Here is a 25,381-nt window from a genome sequence, read left to right on the forward strand (position 1 = left end):
AAATCAGAATAAAAATTAGCGGAAACTTGCTAACAATCAAACTGCCTACAAAGCTGTGACCTGTGAGCTAATGAAAGGAAATAGCATCAAAAGATTAAATTTAATTAAATTGAACTTGTTTTGTGAACGTTACTCTATGAAGGTGATTCCAACAATAGACCATTCACTTTTTATTAAGTGTTAAACTATATAATCGTAGATAAAGCTTAATCTTTAAACTGTTAACCTTTCGCTTAATAGATATTCATATTAATGTCACTTCCTATATTTTTATTAATCAAAAAACTCTTTTTAATTGAAAAGTAGATCGTAGCCTTTCATATTTCTTTATTTTTATCTTGATTAGGTACTTAGCCATTACCCAAATTTTAATCATTTCTTTATTCCGCAAAGAGTTACAAAACAAGGATGCTCCAAACCCTTATAATAAAATGCAATTTAATTCTAAAACTAAATCTTACTGTGCAACTGTTATTTTTACTGTCTATGTCTCTTTATACCATCTTAATATATGTATATCAAAATACGAAAAACTTCGTTAACGAATATAGAGTAAGAAGTTGATTAAAATAAGCAGATTTACTTACATTAGCTGATATATAATGCATTTTTAATGCTCCACGATAGTGCATAGAATGCTCTATAATGATCATTTCAATATCGTATTGAAATTTTAGTTGTTCCGGATGTTTGAAATGCTGGTCGGTAATTACTTGCTCACTGACGAGATAATAAATACCTTGTCTCGATTTGACGGATTTATTTCGTAGTTGCATTCGAAAGAGGTCTCATGTCGATCAGATGTCTTATACAAACTCTACATTATAATATTCTCTATTTTAATTATTAATACTATTCTTTATAATAATAGCTGAAACGATTATACCATATCTTGGACAGATCACAGAAGTTATTGGAATAATTAAAGCTAAAAATAGTCCTTTTGAAAGAAGGAAATTCGTAATTTCTGTTAAAAACTGAATCTGGGACAATATAAATAAGAGCGACGAATGTATGGTTTGGACTTCCATTACAACATATTTTTCAATCTTTCCAACAGACACCATGAGTAAGTCTATGTTTGCCCTTAGATATGTAAATATCTTATGACCGTCTTTTTCGTAGCTAATCACAATGGATACGGCCTGTATCTGCTCATTCTTATTTTAACTCGATACAATTAAGTGCGGTTAATGCAAAGTAGCTCTGAGTACGTCATTCGGCCTTTAGACGGCCTCGCAACTGTGACACACTACCGCTACCTCAAGTGAGTACGTTAAACTGGAATATTCGCGGAAATTATGCAGGAAGAACATCTTCGCGAATTATAAGCGTCATTTGCTCACTGCTTAAAATTACAATGACTCTACACTTTACTTATAATTATAATCAAGTTTGTGCATTTTTATACCATCCTTATTTCTACCTGTTAACTATTTGAATATGTTAAATATGTTTCTGTTTATAACATGTCATTGGGTAACAAAAATCAGATGAAACCATTCTGAATTGAAAAACTATATCGTTTAAATCTCTATTAAAGCAAATGCAATTATCATTTATGTTTATAAAATGTCAACAAAATATATAAATTATGTTCATCATGTTTTGCAGCATTGTTCAGTTTTGCTGAAATCACGTTCGTTGCGCTTCTTAGCAAATGCACTTAAGAGATTTAATGTAATATCGGTGGCGCTTGAACAGCCATGTTCTGCTTGTGTAAGAAAACGAGCAATGTGCAAGGTTGCACCGCTTACCATTAGTTTTGTTGTCTGGAACTTAAAGTAATAAAATTTTATTGGAAAATAAGTAAGAGCTCTTTTAGTACCCACTAAGTGGTATAACCAATGAGAATAATGAGGATGACTGTAAAATAAGCTATCAATACCTTCCAGCACTTCATAAAGATAATTTTAAAAGTTTCTAGATAGCAGGTTTTCGGATAAACTGATATCCCTGATTATTAACACGGCGTATAAAACGATTTCGAAAGCAGCTATATACAAAATAGTCCTGAAAACATGATCAGTTTTCAAAAGTTTAAAATGTGGAAAATATGTCAACTAAAGATCAAAGAGCGCATAACTAAAGAACTAATCTGCGTTCACGTTTTAAATGCATTCGATATCTTACAAGATATTAATTAACCAAACATTATCTGCTCAAACAGGCTTTAGTATTCTTAATTCTCTGTATGCACCTATCTAATATCTCATTACAGGGCCTTGGCTTGAATACCAACTGTCCGTTGTTATTATGCCGAGCTGTCATTTGAGAAGGTTGTACCGAAGCACTACTCAATGCGAACATGTTACTATAGTTGTCGGACGCACGCTAATGTCAGCACCGGTCACTTGAAAAATTACTAGTGTTACGATTGCTCTGTATAACAGTTTCGATGATTTATTAGAGTAAGCCGTAGCCCGTGAAGTGATTAAGGACTAGGTAACTGACACGAGCGATTTCAATACTCTGAATTGATTTTACGAAATGCTCAATTTGATGTCGCTAATGATATATGGAGACTAATAACGTTTGAAACGAATGACAGTAATGATATATCAGACATGTTGTTAATGATATTGCTAGTGTGGAAGCATATCTTGAAATCCAATTATTTGTATGTGCATACGTATTATACGTACTCTAATGATCAATTTACCTTCTACAAATAAGAATAAAACAGCAACAGCTTAATTTAGAACGTCTCCGTTTTTTATTAAAATAATGTCGTATACATACAATTTAATAAAGTAAAAAAAGGTTTTAAAAGTCTGAAATCTTAATAAAAAATAACCTTTCATAAGATTTGCATGGAAAGTTTAACATTATGTATAATATCATAATATACAATTTTCCAAACAGTCTAACGACGAAAACAATTTCATAACATTATGAAAGTTTTGCAGAGTCATCGATTTATTTTTAAGGATGTCTTAAACATTACAAAATATTGGATGACGTTTATAACAGATGATGTTCGCGGACTCAGCAAGGTCAAGTTCCGATTGGACCGGAACACGACTGCGTTATATAAGCGCTGCCTCACGAGCCAAACCACATGCCAAGTACACTACCTAATCAATAATTTATACTTGCTTAAGGAAAATATATTTCATATGTACACATCTTTTATTGTTCACATATTTTTATAGGATAAGGGCACAATGGAAGTTTCTTTGCCCGCCAACCCGAAAAATACAAAGCTTATTCAATTAATCATGGAATAGATATCCTGAAACAAAGGTATCGAAGATTTAGATCTGACAGAAGTAGTAAAAATTTGAAAAGCTTCCGACAAAGTTTGTAAATTGTAGCTATACTTAGATAAGTTATAAAACTAATGCAAAGAAAATGCTTAAGCATTACTGCCAATTTCATTCATACAATTTTAGTTACTGATATATAATAATACGTCCTCATATACCTAGTCAAGGTCCAGACGCTATTGTAGGTTACATTAACCGCAGTGTTCTCAATCATTTTTTGCAAGGACAAGGCGAAAACAGAAAAACAAAGCTGTAAACTATAATTTGTATACCACGTCTTTTCAATATTTTTAATCTTCTATATACTTAATGATTATATACATTAACGCATGGCTTATTTTTTAAGAAAGTCGCTGTTCATACCAACTTGCAAAGCATTTCTTTTTTTTTATTATTTTTAAAAATCATTTTTTATTTTGTTATAACTATCTTCCTGTCGGAGCTTCGTCCGCTTTGTTTAAAACCTAATAAATTATATACTATAACCTTCCTCGAGAATCTACGGAAAAAAACCGCATCAAAATCCGTTGCGTAATTTTGAGATACATACATACGCGGGAAGCTTCTTTGATTTATACTATGTAGTGATTATTTCCTTTTTATAAACGGCTTGAATATTTTTAATTGAAATTGAATTAGGTATACTATAATAAAGTTCTTTCACACTAAAAGCTCCTTGTCATTACAAAGCAGTTCAACCGTATTTGTAAGTTCAAACAATGACTCTAGTTCTTTGTTAAATAAAGGTTTCTGATATACATATAGGTACGTTTATACGTAATAACCCAAACCGTTCATCCAAGTAGGTATAATGAATGTACTTCTAATAAGTGACATTTGGATCATTGGTTCAAGTTAGCTAAAAACAGGCAGCTAAACTAAACTCAAACGTGTGGGACATGAATTTATGCATGAGTGTGTGCCTTTTGTTAATGGCCAACAGCTTAATTTGCTTATTATTCTTGTGTATTCCACACAATATCTATTTAAAAATCAGATTATAAAACAACTCATAAAAATGTTACACTACTCGTAACTCATGTTAATTAAAATATCTATGAAATAATAAAATTGTTTGCGGAAACCAGTTCACACGTTGTTTCACTAACAAAAGCCAAGTATGACTCTTTGCTTATCAGCGCATCTTTTTAGTAGGATAATTAGGGTCAGCGAGCTTAGGATGCCGAAAGCTATACCTAAAAAGCCACGTCAGTTGTTTTTTAACAAAGAACAAGAAACATTGTAGCTATAGATTTATTTTTACTAAAATTTAATATCCTAATATCTATTAATAAAATATAAAATTAATAAAAACATTTTTGCTAAAAACACTCTTATTAACTTCCATTTCAAAAAATCTTTTATTAGTTAGTGCATTATTATGATAAATTTATATAAAACAATACTAAAAGATTCTTTTTTTATGGTGTCTAAAAAATTAGAGCGCTACATTTTCATCTTGTTATTCAAACCACATAATTCCTCATATAGAGCCATAAACTATAAAATGAAGGTTACGTCTGAGAAGCCCATATTAGCCTGAAGACGGTGCCCTTGTAAATGACCGGCCATCACATGACAACAATAAGAAAAAGACTGTAGCGTAAGTTAAAAATAATTTGGAAAATCCAAAAGTGCACGCCTCATAATTTTTTGTTAATAAATATTTATTAATTATTATTTTTGTTTATTTAATAACAATTAAACCACATCGAATCAGACCCTGAAAAATGAAAGGGTTCTATTCCTGAGCATACTCAAGCGTAAGAGAAAAAAAAAGACTCGATTAGTAAAGTATTTCGGTCGCTATCGTGTTAACAAGAAAAAGGATCCGCACATACAGACACACGGACGTCCAAGACAGAACTTTTTTAAACTGTTTTTTAACTAGTTTAAATAACAAAAATGACATCAAAAATATCATGAACGTTAAAAATAGTGTTTTTTCTTAATATGTGTGTGTATGTATTATCTTACAAGTGCAATGTATGATACATAAAGACATTTTAAGTTTGAAAAATCAGATGTTTTGCGCGAAGTGACAGTAGTACCCACCTCAACGCTTCGCTTATGAGGCGTGCAATAAACCTCCTTAGCTACGGTTTTTATAAAATAATAGTATATCCTTTTGTCCGCCTTGCTGGTACGAATAGTGCGTTAGAGTAAGGTACAACGCAATACGCTAAGTTCTTTTCCCGGTAGGGAAAGTTACCACCTACTTTCACGTATAGAAAATTATTGAAAATCGTGCATCGTATCGTATACTATATTATCACAATATATTATACCTATTCCCTGGTGGTCGTGGCGCTAATCACACGTGATGGCGCGTTTTAAGAATGCGATTTTCTCTTTCTAATATTTCAACACAGAGATCTAATTAATTATTATTATTGCACAAATTTGCTTTGAACTTTTACTTAAAGCCTACCACCCGTTTTGATCTTAACAGGTGGTAGGCTTTTTCCATATATTATATTGTTACAAATATATTTCACTTATTAATTGATTGAGATACATCTTATTTCAAAAAAACAATAATTAAAATGTATACTCACAACGTCGCATAGTATTCATTAAATAATATCATAATTTGATATCAGTCTGTTAGAATAAACAAAGTTCAAGGAGTTTTGCTAAATGTCGATATCTATAAAAAAAAACTACGTTAAAAACAACCGACTTCAATAATATCAAATCTTTTTTATTATTTTTTACTTTTCCGTTTTTGAAGTCGGTCTATGGCCACCTTCCGATTCCATCATCAAATCAGCTCTATGTCATGATAATGTTTCATCGCTATCCAATTTATATACGTATACAAAATTTCAGCTCAATCGGTTACCGGGAAGTAAATCAAAGTTACTTGCTACATTTCAATTAAGTCATCGAGATCAGACAAAAATGCTCATAAAATAAAAACTACTGAGCCTATCCGAATAAAATTTTTATGGGATCAATTCGACACCATTCCGCATCCTCCTCCTCCTTTTTTTGAAGTCGGTTAATAACCTCCTCCTTTTTTTGAAGTCGGTTAAAAAATAAGGAAACATGAGATCTTTATGACTAATAAATACTTTGAAGAACGAGAATTTAAAGATTTGCTTTATAATTTACCCTTTAGGTTACGCTAAACCACAGATCACAGAAACTAAAACTGCGCTAAACATTTGATTTTTTTAATTAAGTAGTATAACGACAAACTTTATCAACTCATTCATTAGGCTCAAATTTAATAGTTAATAGTAACCTCTGATTTTTATTAATTTCCTCAATTCTATTTCTCATATTACATATCTTCCCACTTGCAGATCTTAGAATACATATAATAAATCTGTTTACTATCATGTACGTGTTAATTAAACTTAACACATGTGTTAATTCTTTAAACTCGTTTATCCTAGCAACATTCTTGGTTAGAATTTTTTCTATGTTAAAACCGTATATGGCCATGACTTTACTCGCCCTTGCTATCACGATTATAATCTTTGAAGGTTGTCAGGCATCCGATGACGACCTCATTGGAGGCTCAACGACCCCATTCGCTTCCGGGTTAGGGCAACGTCTTATACATTAACATGTCAACTAAACTTCGAATAGAATACAGGCTATATTTACGTGTGGATAGAACACATATCAAAATGTTATGAGTGTTCTCGTTTCATCATGATACCAATATTGGGAATTTGAAAAAAGGAAAAAAAATGATATGAAAATGTTTTAGAGATTTGTAAAAAAAACATCGAGGTGTCGGTAATACCACACCTACCTATAATCGATAATTTAGCATACCACTTATGTGTAATTAGTAGTTGTCTATTTAAATAATTGTTCGTTAACCGTACTTAATTATAGAGGTGTTTAAGTATGTGGTAAATTGTCTGTAAATTTATTGTTCGGACATTATGCATTGGAAAAGTGTCCGAAAAATTATCTGAAATTCTGCTTCTGCTACATTTACCAAGCAAATATTATTATTTACTAGTTTTCTGCCCTCGGCTTCGCCCGCTTTGTCTAAAACCTTCCTTCTTCACTCTATCTATTAAAAAAACCGCTTCAAAATCCGTTGTGTAGTTTTAAAGATTTAGGCATACATAGGAACATAGGGACAGAGGAAGCGACTTTGTTTTATACGATCGCGATGTAGTGATATAGCTGAACAAGCATTCTTGAATTCCAAGTGTAGGTATGTTACTTATATAATATAACATTAATAATTTTCAATATAAAATATTTCCTCTCTGATGTCATCACTTTACATATCTATCAAATCATAACATGTGTTAAATAATGTTTAACAGAACAATATTAATTAATTTCCTGCATTATTAAGTAACCATTTAAACCAGCCAACTACTTTTAAATTTAATTGTGATAATAATTGGTACAAATATTGATACAAGTAGTGACAACTGTATTTTTTTTTTATTAAAAGTTATTATTTTTCATGTAAAAAATTGTCATCATAATAAAAATTATTTGAAAGGTTATCGTTGAAAAACACCACATGAGATTTTTATTATGTAACCTCGCTTATAATTCAAGTTATAAAATTTTATTCTTCCGGCTGTCAACAAAAAACTTCTCGAACAAAATACAAAATAACTTCCGATACATTACCGTCAGTGTATTTATGTCAAGATCTTAAGCCCGCTCTTGCAAAGGTCGACAATTCATTACCTTTCATAAATTTCAAACTTATACGAGCTTTATATACAACTAGCTGTGATACGCGGTTTTACCCGCAGTGCTCCGCTCCTGTTGGTCTTAGCGAGATGATATAAAGCCTATATATATAGCCTTCCTCGATAAATGGGCTGTCTAACACCGAAATAATTTTTCAAATCGGACCAGTAGTTTCCGAGATTAGCGCGTTCAAACAAACAAACTCTTCAGCTTTATAATATTAGTATAGATTCAGATTGACCTGGTGGTTACGTAATTGTGTGCTTTACTAATAATGAGTATTTAAGAATAGTGTCTGGCTCGTGTTAGACGAGATCAATTAATTTGGAATTAATAAGTGATCCCATTTTGATACTTTGCACAATTTTACAATTATTACGGTATTTTTGGTTTGCTTAATTATTTTGTCATATTCTTTGTAGATATACTTATTACATTTATAAGTTTAATTCATACGACAAAACATGAATTCAAAATATCCTTGTTGCTCAGTGGCATGCATATTAAGATACATTTCAAAATAAGCATAACTTGTTGAAAAAATATCCTTTTTTATTATTGATAATACATAATTAGCTTTTCGGCAGATTTTATTTATAATTAAGATCCGTGACAACACTTAAACTGAATCATTTACCTCAAATAATGCCACGTTTTAAACTCTCAATTGACTAACAGGTCCACATTAATTCAGCAAATTGCACTAAAAGTCAAATCAGTTCCTTGAAGGCAACCTACTGGCGTTTTGCAATGTGAATTCCTATTCGATACGTCATGATTACAATCTATATCCTAGAGTTTTTAAAATGGAAAATTCTCCGAACTCTATGTAGGTACTTTGCATTTTGAGCGATTTGCTATGGCGATGTTACTGACTGAAACAGGAGCTTTAAATTCTTTGCTTTTTTCTTTAGTATTGCTGCAATTCTTAATTGATTTACCTATTTTGTATCAACTAGTTTTAATTACTGGGACTAACGCATTTTTTGAGAATGATTTTTTTTTCAATATTCGCAACACTTTTAATTTTCGTAAACTAATTTTAATTAAAAATTTACAGCTATAAAAAGCGTCGTAAATTGAACTAGAACGATTTATTTGTGTCAAGTACAAAACATGAAAGAGGCAAGTCGGTAATTAAAATTTTAATAGCAACCGTTTACAATTTGTTGTTACAATAAGTTACATGTAAAACCTGCAAATCGCACAACAACATTTTTCTAACATTAATCTAAAAAAAAAACAATTTGCATAAAATTTGTATTAAATGTGAAATCCAAATTCAAGCTTCTGTATCCAAAGGTTCTCCGGAAATTCAAATACCTACACAAATTTCATAAAAAAGTATTGAATAGCGATATCTCGAGTTTATGTTTATAGAAACTTGGTATTATTACAGGCTGGGTGAGCGATGAAGGGGTGGTTTGATGCTTTCCGCGAGGAAGGCGGGCCAACCCTATACGCCTATCACAACCGCACCGCAGTCGCAGCTGACGTCCCGGCGCTGGCGCTGATCCTTGCTGCTGTCACCTTGTACCTCGCGTTCCTCGCCATTTTCCCAGGCATCAGGAAGGAGGTGAGTGACGGTAATAATCTTTAGGCTATATTACCAGCTTTGTTAAACTTATGTATCAGTTAGAGCTAATTTTAATGATACTTAGAATATAATAAAAATAGCAAATAACTAAAGTAACTACATAACTTCATTTTATTTAAAGATAATTTTGCAAGGTAGTTGTTTAATTCTTTGTTTTATTCGTTACAGAGATTTTCAACATTCACAATAGTCACATTGAGTCTGTTCGTGGGTACAGTAATCCTAGGTAAGACATTTTTTATAAATAGATAATAATTTAAAAACATAGTTTACTTATATATCTTTATACATTACTATATAGGCGATAAATTTATTTTATAAATTAAAACTGTAATCATTTCCACTTTTTACCACAGCACTGCCTTAATTGCACCTACATTATTGATAAAAACATATAAAAGCGAACCTAACATAAAAACACAATGACCTATTGTGCTAAATAAAAAATCTCCTTGATTGAAAAACCTCCATCAAATAACAATTTTATTGAGCTTATTAATATGTCAGGGATTATAAAAGATTTTTTTACTAGTAAAATGTAACCCGAAGAAATATATACAACAACTTAACTAAGCATATTTTTATGTTACAAAAAACGAAGGAGCCAATTAATTTTAAAGTTCTTATAAAAACCTATCAGTAAAAAAATCAATACGAGGATATTTTTTTATGTCAATTATTTTCTGTTGAGAACATCGTGCAATTAATTTGTACCGCCTTATTATCCGTAAAGGTGTGCTGTTTAAAGATAAAATGTCATGCCTTTATTAATATTTGATTGGTTTAATTTATTAAGGAACGGTGTTTAAACTTCAATTCCAGTATGCAAGCACGGATCATCCTGGCACGTAGCGGGCGCGCGAATCGCCCGCGCAGCCTACCGGGCATTTTCTCCGGAACGCCTCGACTGTTGGCTGGCGATACATGTCGGTTTGGGACACGTCAATGTTACGCTCACTGGTATGGATAACAATTAACTTAACTTGGAAATAGTGAAAAAAATATATTTTAATCAGAATTATATCATGGAATCGGATAATAAGCAACATTTCAAACTGGGGTGATTGTTATGCAGCCGTGGGCACTCAAGTCAATCAGGATCCTCTGTGTAAAAGCAGCTCTAGAGCTATATTTTCGGTAACCTCTATCTACATTTCAGAAGAGATAATGTGTAATTCATTAAATAACTTATTAAATTATCGAAAAATATATCATGATTTATAAATGCAAAGTGAAACTAATAAATAAAATAATGAACTTATATAACATGCAGCGCTATCATGGGGCAACATAACGCACGGTGACCCAGGCGTCGACTATAACGAGCAATTTCGATGGGAAGAAGCCGGTGCGATACAAGAATGGTATCGAGCTGGTCTGCTGCGCGGTCTGCCGTACCCTCTCCTCTCTGTAGCTGAACATTTTGCTGTGGAACATGAAGGATTCGAGTGGGGAGCTAAATATCGAGCAGCTGGATACACAACTACTACTCTTCTATGGTAAGCATGTAATTCTGATATTCTGTAAATGTAAAAACTTCTCATCATTGTATAAATCTATACTAAAATACAAGAAATGTATAGTAATGAATCCTCATAAAGGGATGTGCAATATCCATAAATATGATAATTACTATTTTACAGGACGGCATTCGCGCTATGGTTGATTATGAACCTACTACTCGTGGTCGTACCGAGATACGGTGCGTATGCGATGACAGTTCTCGGAGTGACATTGTGTGCCGCTGCCGGAGGGTACTGGGCATCGTTACCTCACGACCCGCTCATAGTCAGATTAGATGGAGCTATGCTGTTCTTCTCTATGGGATGGTGCTTTTGGCTAGTCCTTATAGCAGGTACCAAAGTTTTAAGAAAACATTTTATTTTTTTTAAGATTTATTCTTAAATGTTTAAGTTATCATATTCAAAAATTAATTGCCTCCGTTTAATGAACCTTCACTTTTTTTCCAGGGTGCATTTGTCTAGTTGTAGGATTACTAATAGCCGCACTTGACCTAGTGTGGCCACACAGGTTCTCAACAGTATTGGAGGTAGATTACGATACTCCATACGACCGGCACGTGCTTATTGTGGACAGTCGGCAAAGAGCCCGACCGCAAGCACAAGCTTCGCTGCCTACTAGAATATTACGGTACATTAATACAATTGTCATGAAACTTTGAACATATAATTCTAATTTCAATCAAAATTAATAAACTTCACAAATTTCGCTACTCGCATAGCATAAATTTTTATTTAACTTCACTCTTAAAAAAAATTAAAGGAAAAACTAATTATTATTTATAAATTACAGAAGACTATCATCAAAAACCCGCGACCCCGAGCGGCAGGTTTCTATGTCTATAGTTAACGAGAGCCGAGGCCGGGACAATCCCGCATACCAGCATGAACAACGAAAACCTAACTCACCATGGAGGTATCCATTATTTAGGAGGCAAATTGATCGGTAAATGATTTTTTTGTAATCTAAAAAATATTTGAATTCAGATAATTATAATAGCAATCTGTTATCTGTGTTGTAATTAATACTTTTTAATATCTACTCATATTTACAGTACTGACAACATAGTAAATATGAAAGATTTCTTTAATTACTTTCCAAATACTTTATTTCAGTGCGGATTCTGCGTCAAGTATAGGATCAAGTATAAATGGGAACAACTCAGGAATAAAGATGTCACCACTAGCCACGCAGTCAACTCCCGCACATAGGTACATACCGACTGTAAGAATTTCATCATAAAACTAATAGTTGTAAAATATTACGGAATCTATTTCAGAAAGATTCTAATTGAGACGAATCACGTAGTTATGGAGTATCGTAGAAATTTAATATTACCTACGATTCCAATCGAAACTCACTTTTGAGTTTTTGTTTTTCATTATTTTAAACAGAAATCAATTAAATGTAAAAGTAGCGATAGAGACATTGATTATTATTATTATTTTCGTACCTACTCCAAGTTCAATCCGTTACCAAATAAATAGATTCAGTGAAACTTCCTTTTTCAGATTTCGTCCACAAGTACCGGCGGCAGAACGAGTTAAGGACATGTGGAAATAGAAAATAGCTCTTCCAATTAAACAAATATTCTATGTACATATTTGTATTAAAAATATTTAAAGGAAAGTGCCAACTTCACAAAACTAGAAATCTAAAAATATCAATGTCAAGTAGTAACCCTGAAACGATTGCATCTCAATGATTATATTAGGATTGTAAATATGTAAATTATTGTTTAGAATTTAAGTATTAAAACGATAAAGATTCCATCCAGTGTCATAAGTAATTCTCTTTATATCTAATTTTGACCCTATAAGAAAATAAAAATATATATATCATTCTTCAAAGATATAACCTAATGAATTTGAAAGGCCTTTAAATAAGTTAAATATGTTTTATTATAGATCTTAGAATATACGACGACACAAATAAGTACTTTGTGCCATTTCCGAAAATAAATCGTTAATATTATTTGATGAAATGTTATTGGTTATTTAGAACCTGTTTTAATCGAATGAATATTCGACTACCAATTAATTGATCTTATATATACTTTGGACAAGTTATTTAAATTTTCAAAGGATATTTGCTATGATATAAAAAATTTTAACATTAATCACAAAATTTTTTTTTCGTGAAGATGCTCTACATCACAGCTCGCGTTACATTGTTTAGTAATAAAAGAACTTTTACTAACAAAATAATTGTTTCAGTATTAAATTTAAAATTATTGATTTATTAAAATAGGATTTTGATTCCATAAAAATCGAAATATGTGTACCAGTTATTTCGTATAATTTTTAAGACAACACCATAATATTTTACCTAAAAATGTGATTACAATTGTACAAACTTACTTTTAAGTGTACGAGAAATATAAAAAATCTCATAGCTTAATTTTTAAAGTCATTTATTTAAGGAATCACATTTAGATAAGTTATTTATTTAATAATTTGTATTACTTATTGTAATTTTAAAATTCGGTGGTCATAAAATCACTTCACGAGTTAAGGGAAACAACGTTTTGTTTTGTGTAACTTCAAAGTGTGTAAATTTAGGATGAAAAAGTGAGAAAAGAAAAAAAGAGAGTATTTATTGTGATGAATAAATTGATGTAAAAACTATTCAGGTGTTTTATTTATTAAAGTGAAACTTTTATTACATCGTCTCAAACTTTTTGGTCTGTGTAGCGCATGTCGCGTGTATCGCGGCTGCCGAGTAGGTATACCTACTCGGCAGCCGACCGTCACGCGACATGCGCTACACAAAGCAGTGTTCGGAACCGTTCGAACAGTTTCACTTTTACCGTGGTTTCATAAAACCACACAACATTTTTTACTTTTACTTTTTCTGGTCTGAATTTCCAAGATGACTATCCTTATAAAATGTTTTATTAAATGTTTATTGAAAGGCAACAAAAATAACAAATAAATAGATAATATCATTATAGTTAGGTACAGATCTGAGATCAGCAATAAAACCGCAATATGCCACTTTTAAATATTTAATCAAAGCGAGTAAGTTACAAAATACTATATTCATAAAGGTTAGCATCCAAACTACTTATTTTCATTGAGTTTGTTCCTTCACAAGATGTTCAAGATTCAACTGGCACAGAAAAGCATTCCAATTTACGTATCCTTCTTGAATAACAGATTCAGTTTCAGACCATATATTGCACTAAAAACAAATATGTTAATTATTGCATCGACATTCATAAGCAAAATGATATTATGTACTTATTGAATAAATAAATAATGAATATATGTATTTCGGGACAATTTTCACACACGGCACGATCTGATCCCATACTAAGCTTTCGCTTGTGTTATGGAAACCAGATGGCTGATAAACATAGAGACATAATATATAATTTTAAATAAATACTTATAAAGAAAATTATATAATATTACCTCAGTATCCTTCAGCGGTGGAGCGTGCCTGATAACCTTTTGATAATCTGATTCAGATAAATTGTAAACTGGACGTGTTTGGAAATCGAGGAATGACATCAAATCATCATAGACTATATTGCAGTCATCATCCTTTTTCAACCTAGCGGCAGTTTGGTAAAATGAAAAGAAAATTCATGAAAATATAAAAGGAAATATGTTCAACATTAGGTATAGATACACGTTAAAATAATATACATATGGGAAGAGTAGTGAAGTGAGTGACATAGTAAGGAATTTAATTATATCTATTATCGAAATTTTCGAATTGATAAATTCAGATTCGATAAGTATTTTATGTGAATTAAACCCAAAAAATAAATAAAAGAAGAATTTAATTAGATAACAATTAGCTTATTTTCTCTACTTGTAACAGACCGTTCTACATTACCATTACAAAAGCATCATACTAACACTTGTAACATGCAGTCCAGCAGATCAGTGTTTATCGGCAACCGATTGGCTCTGAGCAACTGCCGCAGCCGCGGGGCCGGCAGCACTCCGAGACCATTGGCGTCCGCGTGTAACAACGCCTCTTTAAGTCTCTCCCGATCATCCCACAGACCACGCGTTAAGTCCGAAAATACTAGGGACCTTTGAAAATATCATCAAAAAGCTGTTACGCTCAAAGACCGAAATCGCTTTTGAGTCTTGGTCACAACGCATTGGTAATGAAGCAGCATCTACTAACGATAGTTGAAAACTATCGCCCATGACTTTGCACACGGGCAGAAAACCAGAACAAAAACCACGGAGCGCAGTATATTAATTATAGTCGCATCGTGATAAATGCAGTGCAAGTGAAGACCATAATGCAATTTTTTTGGGAGTACCCTGTAGTTGTTTACCAATTCAAAAAATAAGTGTGTAAACTCGTTAAAATTGATCAAGTATTTACTATCTAAATATTGGACAGGAGTGTAGACAAGTTTGAGCATGATAACAAAAATAATAAAAAACATGAGTAATGGAATTGAAAGTAATGGTATACCTGATCATTTCACGCCGCGGGCTCTTTTCGTGGCCAGGATCTCCGCGGAAATGTCGGATCAATGTTAAAAATTCATGTTCAGTCATTTTTTCACACATTATTTCTTTAAGTGCTTGCCTGTAAGTAGTATAATATAGTAAAGTTACTAAAATATGTACTCGAATATTAAATAATATATATGAGGGTATTTAGATATACTTACTTAAAACATCTGACTGTCATCAATTCTTTTTTGTTTGGCAAAACAGCTTCCATATATTTAGCTACAAAATTCTTGTATCCATTCTCTTGAGAAGCCAAAGTGCGTCGTATTTTATCCATTATTAAAGCTATATTCGCCATTGGATACTAGAAACATTGAAATAATAAGTACCTCCGTACAAAGAATTTGTGCCAATCAGAGACCTATCACCGTGCAATTTTTATCCCAGGATTTTTGTTCATGACACCACTTTGACTTGGCAAAATACCCACTTAAGTGATGACAAAAAGCGTAAGCTTATTATAATATTTTGTAAACAAATGTGTGAAAGAAAGTAATGAGAAAAAAAATCCAATCTCTTTATTAAGGAACAGTCAGAAGACATCGCTGCAGGCCGAAGAAAAGATGGCGGGAGGAATTGACCAATTTATAAATGACTGGTTTTTCTTGAGACAAGATCGTGATTCATGGAAGCGCCTTGGAGAGGCCTTTGCCGAGCATTGGGACACGATAGGCTAATACAATACAATACAACTTATTAAGTCCGTACATCATCTGCATGTAGCTCCATGTACCGTAACGCATATTCATCTGCAGCTATAAGGCGGAAACGGTGCTTATTTATTATCACCTCGTTGCCAACCCACATGTCCTTGTCTGTGTATGCTGGTGGCTCTTTTGGCACAAAGAATTCTACATCCGGCAGATACATTTTATCCCGGCGGAAAAACTTTCCTCCCTTGAATAAAAAGCACATGAATATTGAATACTCTGTGTACCTTTTTTACATTGCGTTTTGACATAATATTACCTTAAACCCAGAGTTACGTTCTCCAAGCTCGAATATTCCAATCGTATCATCACATAAGAAATACTTCATAATAAAATAACGAGTGCTATCTTCAGGATTGTCAGTAATAAGGCGTGCAGCAAACCGAAGAGTATGTGAGTCAAAACCAACACTAAAAAATACAGTAATTAAAGCGATAACGGTGTTGAATAAGTAGAAGATCTAATGCTATAAATAGAGAAGCTTTTGATATAAACTGCAACCAACAGCATAATCTAAGATATTGATAACGAAGATTAAAGTCAATCTTGGTACATAATTAAAATTTTATCCAATCCGGATGGAAAGAATGCTAATTGTAACCAAAAGACTGTACCGATCTTTATGCAAGAACTTGATGAAATCCTTATGGGGAGGTTTTGGTTCTACAGTTCGACAGTTTTCCGCGGAATCATCATAACTGCCATAACCATTCCACGGTGGTAACTGTCTGTCTGCTACACTGGTGCTTATACATTCAGTTCCTTCATCCTTTGGTACAGGCAGCGGCGTAAATGAATCTGCACATATAAACCTGTACATGAAAACTTCACCAAGAGGGCTATATTTTTAATTGAGTTTATGTTATAAATTTATAAAGAATAGAAAAAATTCGATCACGAGGCGGGACTTGAACCCGCATATTTTCGCGCCATTCCGGGGAATTCCGCCAGAGCAATCGAATTTATTCTATTCTTTCAGTTTTATGTCTAAGGGACACACCACGCGCCATCTATTGAGATGATTAACAACTATCTCAACCAATAGCACTTTTCAGTGAATACAATATTGTAACGATGGAGCACGACCTTTTTTGTTGAATTTAATTTTTTTGATTTTTATGGCATTCAAATGCTTTATATAAATATAAATTTATAAAGAATAGAAAAATGAGTTTATGTTTATTTATTTCGTTTATGTTATGCTCTGTGTTAACAGCTTGGCCGATTTTAATTTTATTATAGAGTAAGGTTTTTAAATTAAGACATTTGAAAAAAAAAATTGGGTTTACAATGTTTGCTTTTTCAATTTAAATAAAAATGACTTTTTCGAATGATAAACAGAAGACACCACTAACCAAATCCGTATGTTACTCGATAATATTCTTTGGTAAATGGGTCACAATCGATAAGTACAACTTTTCGCCCGAAAACATTTATCACAGCGCCAATGCTGAGATCAGACGGAGTGTATGATGGACATTTTGGACCACCAGTCATTTCAATATGCGATGGTATTTTCTGGAAATAAAGCATTTTTAGAAATATTAAGAAATACCCCAAATGTCATGAAAAATGGCGCTCAACTTTGAGAAGAGGTTTTTTTTTCTTACTCGTGGAAGCCGCATCCTTTTCAGAAACATTGGTCCAGCTTCCATACCCGAATTCGGCGGCAGTACTTCTTTTATTTCCATTGTATCATCTGCTAAAAAGTAATGTATCTCCAAAAGGTGAATAATACCAAATTCTGTTTCTCTATCATCCCAATATCCATGGAATCTAAAAGATATAAGTTTAATTTAAATGATAAATTAATCAGTAATAATTATTTGACAATACCTATATTTTATTATTCATGAATTCATAATTTTATACGATTAGGTATTTATTACCTTAAGACTTGTCTATCAAAATCCAGAAACTGTCGAAAAGGCCTATGTTTTGGAGGTTTGGCTGTGTTTGGCGCTCTCTAAAAATATAAAATAAATTAAGAACGATTCTTTACCATAATACATAACTAATTATTTACTCACAAACTACTCGTACCTCAATAGCATCTGGCCAAGGTATTGGATCAGGAACGTTTATACCCAAGCGATTCATGAACACGCGGGTGAAGTTATCACAATTTACTATCTGCAATTGGTATAAGGAAATAAAAAAAATTATTGAAAAGCTAGTAGATACAATTTAGCACACAATGCATAAACGTATTCGAAATACTGACCTTAAATACTTTGCCAAAGAACGTTACTTCACGACCAATATTTAAATCAAGTACATCGTAATAAACATCGTAAGAAAAAGGCAATCGAATTCTTTGACGACTTATAAGAGTACCTAAAAGGAAATAACAGTGTAAAAAATATCGATAAATAAATTAAAAATATATATAAATTCTTACCTTGTGATAATCCACTGTTTTCTGTTCTAGGTTCCATAACTTTGATGGTACCGTCTTCTAAGAAGAAAAAGATCTCAACTTTTCGTAGGATATGAGAAGCAGAACGCATTTCGTGTAGAGATTGTTGAAAATATGCTTGGAATCGTAATATCTATAGATTTATAAAAGCATAGAATAATATGTGTATAAGTAACATGTTTATATTATAGGCGCAACCAATTATCCCAATCTTCAAAAACGGTAATAGTAGATAACAACTACAATATATTTTATTAACATAATATTTCTTTTTTTTTTAATTGATAATTTGCAATTAAAGTTTTGCGTATTATTTACCTACGCAATATTTTTTAATTTAAATTTCTAAGTATTTTAAACTTACATTTTTGTCATACATTATCCATGTTGGTAAATCTGGCGCCTGTTTCCGACAATACAGAGAAGGCACTCTATTTCCAGCCTCAGCTTTATCCACCAACATGTTCACTTTACCAATCGTTGTGAACACAGGGCGAACGCCGAAATTCTTCTTTCCTGTCTGTTGAAATATAGAAAAAAAAACTAAACATATTTCGTAGCGTTGGCAGTATGGGTTTTTTGAAACAGCGAATATGTGTTTTGGAATTTTATCGCAAACAATATCAATAACAATAATTAATATCGCCAAGATTCTTTAATTTTATAATATTTTAGCCACCAAAATTTATTGATTTAAAGTGACCAAGTAAATTATCATCATCATGTTCCCACTGCAGGGACACAGGCCACACAGGAGGATTCAAGCCAACCCCCAAGGTGGCCAAGTGCGGGCTGGCAGATATCACGTCATGTTGTCAAACTTTTGGTTCTTCGACAAGTCGGTTTCCTCACTATGATTTCTTTCACCGTTTAAGCAATGATGATATTGTTATCCACATGCGCAGATAAATTAAAAAATCAATTTATTTCCGACACGCTCTCCTGGTCCCAAACCCCCGACTTATCGATTTAAATTCCGAAGTCACTGAGCCACTACTGCTCAAAGGATCTTAGATAAGGTCTAAGTATGATAATTTCTTGTAAGTAGACAAATTATAAGTATTACATAATATATACCAAAGTCTACATACCATAGGATTAGTTCCATATCCTGGCAAAAGAGGTAATCTTGGATTTCGTACAGACATTTTATTGATTTAAATTGAACTTAGCAAAAGATAAAATTTAAACTTGACTTCGAAATTATTATAATAACACTCAACAAAACAAGTCGGGTAACTATAGAAACGAATTAAAAAAAAATCAGCAAAACAGCAATAATCACAGCAATAATATAATATAGACATCTGTAATAGAACTTTTCTGTGGTAAACTGTGGTGGTAAATAATGAATTTTTCATACTTATTAAAATAAGATGTTAATGGAAAATTCTATAAATTATTCTTCGCGCTTAATTTTAAATTTTTATTTTTACATTGTGCTTTCTTTATGTTATCGATTGATAGAACAACTTTTGTTCTATTGATATTGCTACTTGCTTTAGTCAGATCTTGATGGGACCACTAATTCATCAATTATATAAATAATAATAGGTAATTCCTTTAAATTTATTCTCCTTTAAATTTAATTCATATCCAAAATTAAAAAAAATAATTACTTCAAAATTGCCAAGGACTCAGAGGCTGTTTTCCAATTACAGAGCATAATGCGACTCAGTGCCGCACAATGCCGAATTATGCTGATGCATAGTTGGAACATGAAACGCACCAGCAGGTTGCGCTAAGTTCAGTGTTGAAAAAAAAATATTCTTAGAGTTAGCAATAACCTCATTAATGTGTAAATAAAGTGTAATACATAATAATTGTTTGAAAAATATTTACGGTTATTTTAAGTAATATGGATTTTGATTATTTCATTTACATTTTTTTCAATGTTTGTACCTTCATCCATACTTATATTTATTTTTTTAACACAATTTGAATTAACTTTGATTATTTCGAAAAAACTACAATGAAACGAAATCTTTAAAATTTTTTCCAACAATTAATAATTACTAACGATAAATCGATTGTACGCATCAATTCACGCGCATTACTTTTTCTGGTGCTCGATTGTGCGAAGCGTTGCTGTAGTTGGAACATTCAACGTAAGCATTATGCCGCATAATGCGCTCTAGTGCTTTAATTGGAAAACGGGGGGAGCAAATATTGCTCCGAGGCAACTAGAATTTTTCACGTAGATTTTTCAACCATTTCAACCTCAGAGGATAGGTTTATTGCTCTGAGATTTCAACCGATTTCAACTGACGTCTGACTCTTGACATACTACTGTCAAATGTCATTTAACAATAGTCAAAAGTCAAAACAAAAACAATTTCTGAAAATTAGAATTAAATTAACAATTACTTAAAATTTTATGTTAATTCAAATAATTGAATTGTGTTTGTATTTATAACTGTTTTATGTGAATCATATACAAAAAGATACAATAATTATGATTGATGTTAAAAACAAAATACATTCTTTCTTTATTTTTAATTCTAACTTTGGACCTAAGGAAGGAGATGTAAGTTAATTAAAACAAAATATCTATTTAAATGTATGTTCTATCTCTAAAATCTATTTTTTTTACAGGAACTGAAAAGAATTCTATTTTTTTATCCAAATCAAATAAGCGCTGATGCTCGCAAAACTCAAGTTGGATTATGTGAGGCTGTTGTAAAATTTATGACGTGAGTACGTCTTGTTGTTGTGAGGGGTGTAGTTCTATATTTTAAATGATAAGATATTTTTTATTTGCTTCAAGTATTGAAATTCTCTATTATAAAGTAAACGATTTACCTGAAATACTTCATCATGTGTAATACAATACAACATATCCAACATCATTTCTTTATAGCACATTTTCCTCCGAACCATGTGAAGCTTTGCAGACTCAATCTAAAAGATATATATTTTACCAACCTGAGAAAGATTTTTGGATGGTTCTGGTAAGTAATTAGCAAACCTGGTTAGTCATAAGTATTAGAAAGTCAATTTATTATAGCTTTTTGAATGATTACAGGTTGTTCGAATACCTTATGCTACAAAAAGTACTGGAGAAAGTAAAGATGTTGTAAGTAGAAGAATGTTGTTTTTAATTTTTGTAATTAAATTAGACTACAATTATATTAAAACTACCTTTTTAATACAGGTGGAACCATCAATAATGAAAGACTTTCTGATATCATCATACAAAATGTTCCGTATGTTTGTTGGATTATATGGTCAAATACCACCCGAAGAAACCTATAATATATGTGAAACATTTTTCACCCCGGTAAGATGAAAATTTCTGTGGAAATTTTGATTTAGATTAAGCTTGTTTATGCCTTCAACTAATTAAAAAAATTATTTTCAGACTCTTATCCAATATGTTCTCATGTTTAATGTACTTTGAACTTATTTATTTTCAGTACATATCAAGTAGAGATATTTCAAATGATATAAGCAATGTTATTCAAGGTATTAGTTACTTACCACTTGAGAAGAACTCATTCTTCAGTGTTATATGCTTCATAGATTTGCTTGAAGTGAACTACCCTGAGTTTAAATGTGTATCTTTTGTCTACAATGACCAACTTATCTGGTAAGAATACTTAAAATATTTATTTTAACCATTTTTAAAATATAATTCATAATGTAACAGATATTCAAACATCACTTCTACTGATTTCATATCTTACAGGAATGGCCTTTGCAAGGATGACATGCTTACTCTATATCAATATTTAGTGCATAACTTACTTCCTAAACAAGTGGAAAAAGAAATACAAGGTGGAGCCGTAACAGCTGCAGAGAGGCATGGTCGCTTTATCAGCCCACCAGATGGCATTAAAACTGAAGAAGATTTACAAAAACTTAGCAAGGTTTATATGATGCGAGAGGATGACACTGATACACAACAGTATTATCTCATTATATACAGGACTTTGAGTGCTACAATTTGTTTAACTGTAGATGGTAATTTTTTTTAATATTTTTTCTATAAAAATATGTTCCATTCCAGTTTGTCAATAGATTAATAACAGATTAACATTTTAATTTGTTTCAGTAAATACAAATCTCAACTTATCTACATTCAGAGCATTGGATGCTTTCATTGGACCGCAACTGTCCACAATTGCATCATCCATAAGTGAACAGTGTACAATACATGCATTACAAAATGCACAAATATCACCTTCTGATCACAAGTTTTTGTATTTCAACAGACTGAACTTGGCGTTAAAAACATCTGTAAGAAATATTTATGAAAACTCTTAATCTTTTTCAAAACTTTCAAGGGAATAAAAAAATGTTTCATCATAATTTTATCATTTATTCTAGACACCTCCAAATTGCATGACACCATCAACAGCAGTTAGACCAGAAGTTTTAAGCATTATAGCCAAAATACATGCAGATCAGGAAAGGTAAAATATTGACATGCATTATATTAATAAAATCGATTATATGATTACTTGAAACATTATTGATTATATGATTTCAATTTTTTTCACAGCTTAGGAAAATATGGTGAAATAATAATAAAAACTCCAGATGAGTATTGGATCACAGGAAAATCATCAAATGACAGAGAATTTTATGTTGTTATGCAGAAAAATGCTAATTTGAAAGAAGTAGCAGGTAAGAAATAATAAATAATGAATTTAAAACATAATTTATATAATTTATTGAGTTATAATTATTTACATTGCTTACAGATGAAGTGAAAAGAATATGTGAAACTCAAATGAAAGGTATTTTCTTTTACCCAATGTAAATATGAGAGGGTGCATTTATTACATTAAATTCAATAATCATGTACAGATTATTTTAAATTTTTAAATAAATCTATGTTATATTACTAATGAATTATCTTTTATTAAATTGTTAACTCTCTTTTAGATTTACACTACTTTAAATATAACCCTTTTGCATACAAATTATATTTTGGTATACATAATATTATATACATAATAACAGGCTTATAAAAGTTTGATAACCGAATGCTAGTCTTGTGAAACCTTTAAATCTTCTTTTTTGAAAATCTTTCTATATGTTTTGACAATAAGTTCTCTGTTCTCATATCCCCATGCAATCAACACGCAGATAAAACATAAAATGCCTATTGCTAAATGAGCTAGCATATTTGTTTTAAATAGTTTATCTTCAGATAATTTACAAATAATTCCTGCAATAGTTAAAGTTACTATAAAAAATTTACCAACATATAGCCCTCTTAAAGGCCTATAATCAGTATCTTTATATTTTTCATTTATGAAATGTATACTATGGATTATCCTTGCTAACATATTAATACAGTTAGATATTATAAAACCAACAGGACCTAAAATATAAGTAAGAATATAAGATAAAAGTAAAAAACTTATGGAGAAGAATACCATTAAATAATTGTAACTATTTAATTGCCCACTGGTCATAGTAGCAAAAGTGTAGCATTCAGTAATACCATTAATAGCCATTAAAACTATTGCTAAGCAGTGGCTCCTAAGCAGTTGTACTGGTAAACCACTAGCTACGAATGCCTGACCACCATACAATGTGAGTAAAGTGCAAGAATAACTTTGGCCAAACACTAGAACAATTAATCCTATTGAACTAACTGTTTTGCACACTTGTGATAACACTGTGCATGACTCTTGAATTTTATGCTGATCTTGTTTATGCAAAGGCAGATCCCGATTTAACATTTGAGTAAAATAAAAATAACTACTGTCTTCAATAGGTCTGAAAACAAATCGTGCAGCTAAGCTACCTAAATTATTTACAACATCATAAGTTGCCTGTTCACTAAAAGACATTACAGGGCTTGCAGACATGACATATTTCTCTCCCTCAGTTAATAACTGTTTCACAACACCCTGCTTAGCAAAGCTCACAGTTAAAGTACTCAATTTTTTATCAAAGGTATTATTTATTGAACCTAAGTATTTAGGTAAGAAATCTCTGAGTGACTCAAAGTTAAAGTCATCCATATTGCTGTAAAGTTTCTGTAAAACACTATCTGGAACCAATCTACTTTTAAGGGCTCCTTTAGCATAAAGTGGTTTGCTTTTAATGTACCAATAAAAGAAACAATAATATGCAATAACAATCACTGCAATGCTACCAACTTGCGCTATAGAAAATGCTATCAGTGCCATTGATCTATCATAAATAATAATGGATAAAAATAAAATTGTTCGAACAAATATGTGTAATGTATCCAATACAACCTTTAACTTGACAAAACAGAATAATTGTGCTACAAGTGCCATATTTGCTGAACAAAGTTCCAAGACGCAAGAAAATGCAACACTCCAACAACCAAATGTATACTGTGCTGCAAGTTCTGGATGACCCAAGGGTAAGATGTTCAACCAAATGTACACAAATACTAAAGACAAACAACAGCTCATTGGGACTGATAGCCAAGTCTGATTTATTATTTGACTCCATGTACAGTTGTCTTTTTGCCCTAAACATGCTCTGTGAAATGGTTCTCGGCTTAAAAACAAAATAGTACTTTCTAACAATAGGAGTCTAACATTCATTATACCGATTACTTCATGTCCAACATTCCTTATAACCCAGGCATTTATAATGAATGTTACACACCTGAACAATATTTGAAGGATGATATTAAATGATGCATTTTCTAAACTACTCATCAATAGATTACGCCCCATTTTTTGGATTATTAT

General features: G+C 31.7%; 4 protein-coding genes across 7 annotated transcripts in view; 2 read left to right on the forward strand and 2 right to left on the reverse strand.

Annotated features, from left to right (window-relative positions):
• The window catches only part of mol (dual oxidase maturation factor 1 mol), a 45,996-nt gene extending 32,296 nt beyond the window's left edge, over positions 1-13,700 (forward strand). For 3 of the 4 annotated variants that reach the window (XM_089702480.1, XM_089702482.1, XM_089702483.1), the window contains 9 exons: positions 9,355-9,531; positions 9,721-9,778; positions 10,375-10,512; positions 10,826-11,051; positions 11,196-11,407; positions 11,523-11,703; positions 11,866-12,018; positions 12,189-12,284; positions 12,585-13,700. In XM_089702480.1, the coding sequence (XP_089558606.1) occupies positions 9,367-9,531; positions 9,721-9,778; positions 10,375-10,512; positions 10,826-11,051; positions 11,196-11,407; positions 11,523-11,703; positions 11,866-12,018; positions 12,189-12,284; positions 12,585-12,636 (1,281 nt within the window). In that variant the 5' untranslated portion in view covers positions 9,355-9,366 and the 3' untranslated portion in view covers positions 12,637-13,700. Of the gene's footprint in view, positions 1-9,354; positions 9,532-9,720; positions 9,779-10,374; positions 10,513-10,825; positions 11,052-11,195; positions 11,408-11,522; positions 11,704-11,865; positions 12,019-12,188; positions 12,298-12,584 lie in introns of all 4 variants that reach the window. The other variant, XM_089702484.1, reaches the window with a different exon arrangement.
• A 370-nt stretch (positions 13,701-14,070) lies between these two features.
• LOC149483445 (EF-hand domain-containing family member C2-like) lies at positions 14,071-20,019 on the reverse strand. Its single transcript, XM_089702479.1, has 16 exons — positions 19,784-20,019; positions 19,057-19,212; positions 18,675-18,825; positions 18,498-18,610; positions 18,317-18,406; positions 18,163-18,239; positions 17,884-18,049; positions 17,629-17,791; positions 16,888-17,071; positions 16,533-16,683; positions 16,272-16,460; positions 15,722-15,867; positions 15,520-15,636; positions 14,943-15,122; positions 14,490-14,631; positions 14,071-14,256 (listed from the first exon to the last, which is right to left on the reverse strand). Exons 1-16 carry the CDS (start codon positions 19,838-19,840, stop codon positions 14,146-14,148), a joined length of 2,193 nt encoding a protein of 730 aa, XP_089558605.1. The 5' UTR covers positions 19,841-20,019; the 3' UTR covers positions 14,071-14,145.
• Positions 20,020-20,986: 967 nt separating this feature from the next.
• Positions 20,987-23,541, forward strand: Ccz1 (vacuolar fusion protein CCZ1). Its single transcript, XM_089702486.1, has 11 exons — positions 20,987-21,219; positions 21,288-21,385; positions 21,553-21,643; positions 21,718-21,768; positions 21,847-21,972; positions 22,109-22,281; positions 22,381-22,655; positions 22,747-22,931; positions 23,022-23,107; positions 23,197-23,321; positions 23,399-23,541. The coding sequence occupies exons 1-11, from the start codon at positions 21,148-21,150 to the stop codon at positions 23,455-23,457; spliced, it is 1,341 nt and encodes a 446-aa protein (XP_089558612.1). The 5' UTR covers positions 20,987-21,147; the 3' UTR covers positions 23,458-23,541.
• On the reverse strand, positions 23,344-25,366 carry LOC149483447 (man(5)GlcNAc(2)-PP-dolichol translocation protein RFT1). Its single transcript, XM_089702485.1, has one exon. It carries the CDS (start codon positions 25,364-25,366, stop codon positions 23,687-23,689), a length of 1,680 nt encoding a protein of 559 aa, XP_089558611.1. The 3' UTR covers positions 23,344-23,686.
• Positions 25,367-25,381: the final 15 nt, after the last annotated feature.

This window comes from Colias philodice, chromosome 13 (genome assembly GCF_061535455.1).
Source record: "Colias philodice isolate Cphi_HAF_F1 chromosome 13, ilColPhil1 Martin Lab GWU primary, whole genome shotgun sequence".
NCBI classification, from domain to species: domain Eukaryota; kingdom Metazoa; phylum Arthropoda; class Insecta; order Lepidoptera; family Pieridae; genus Colias; species Colias philodice.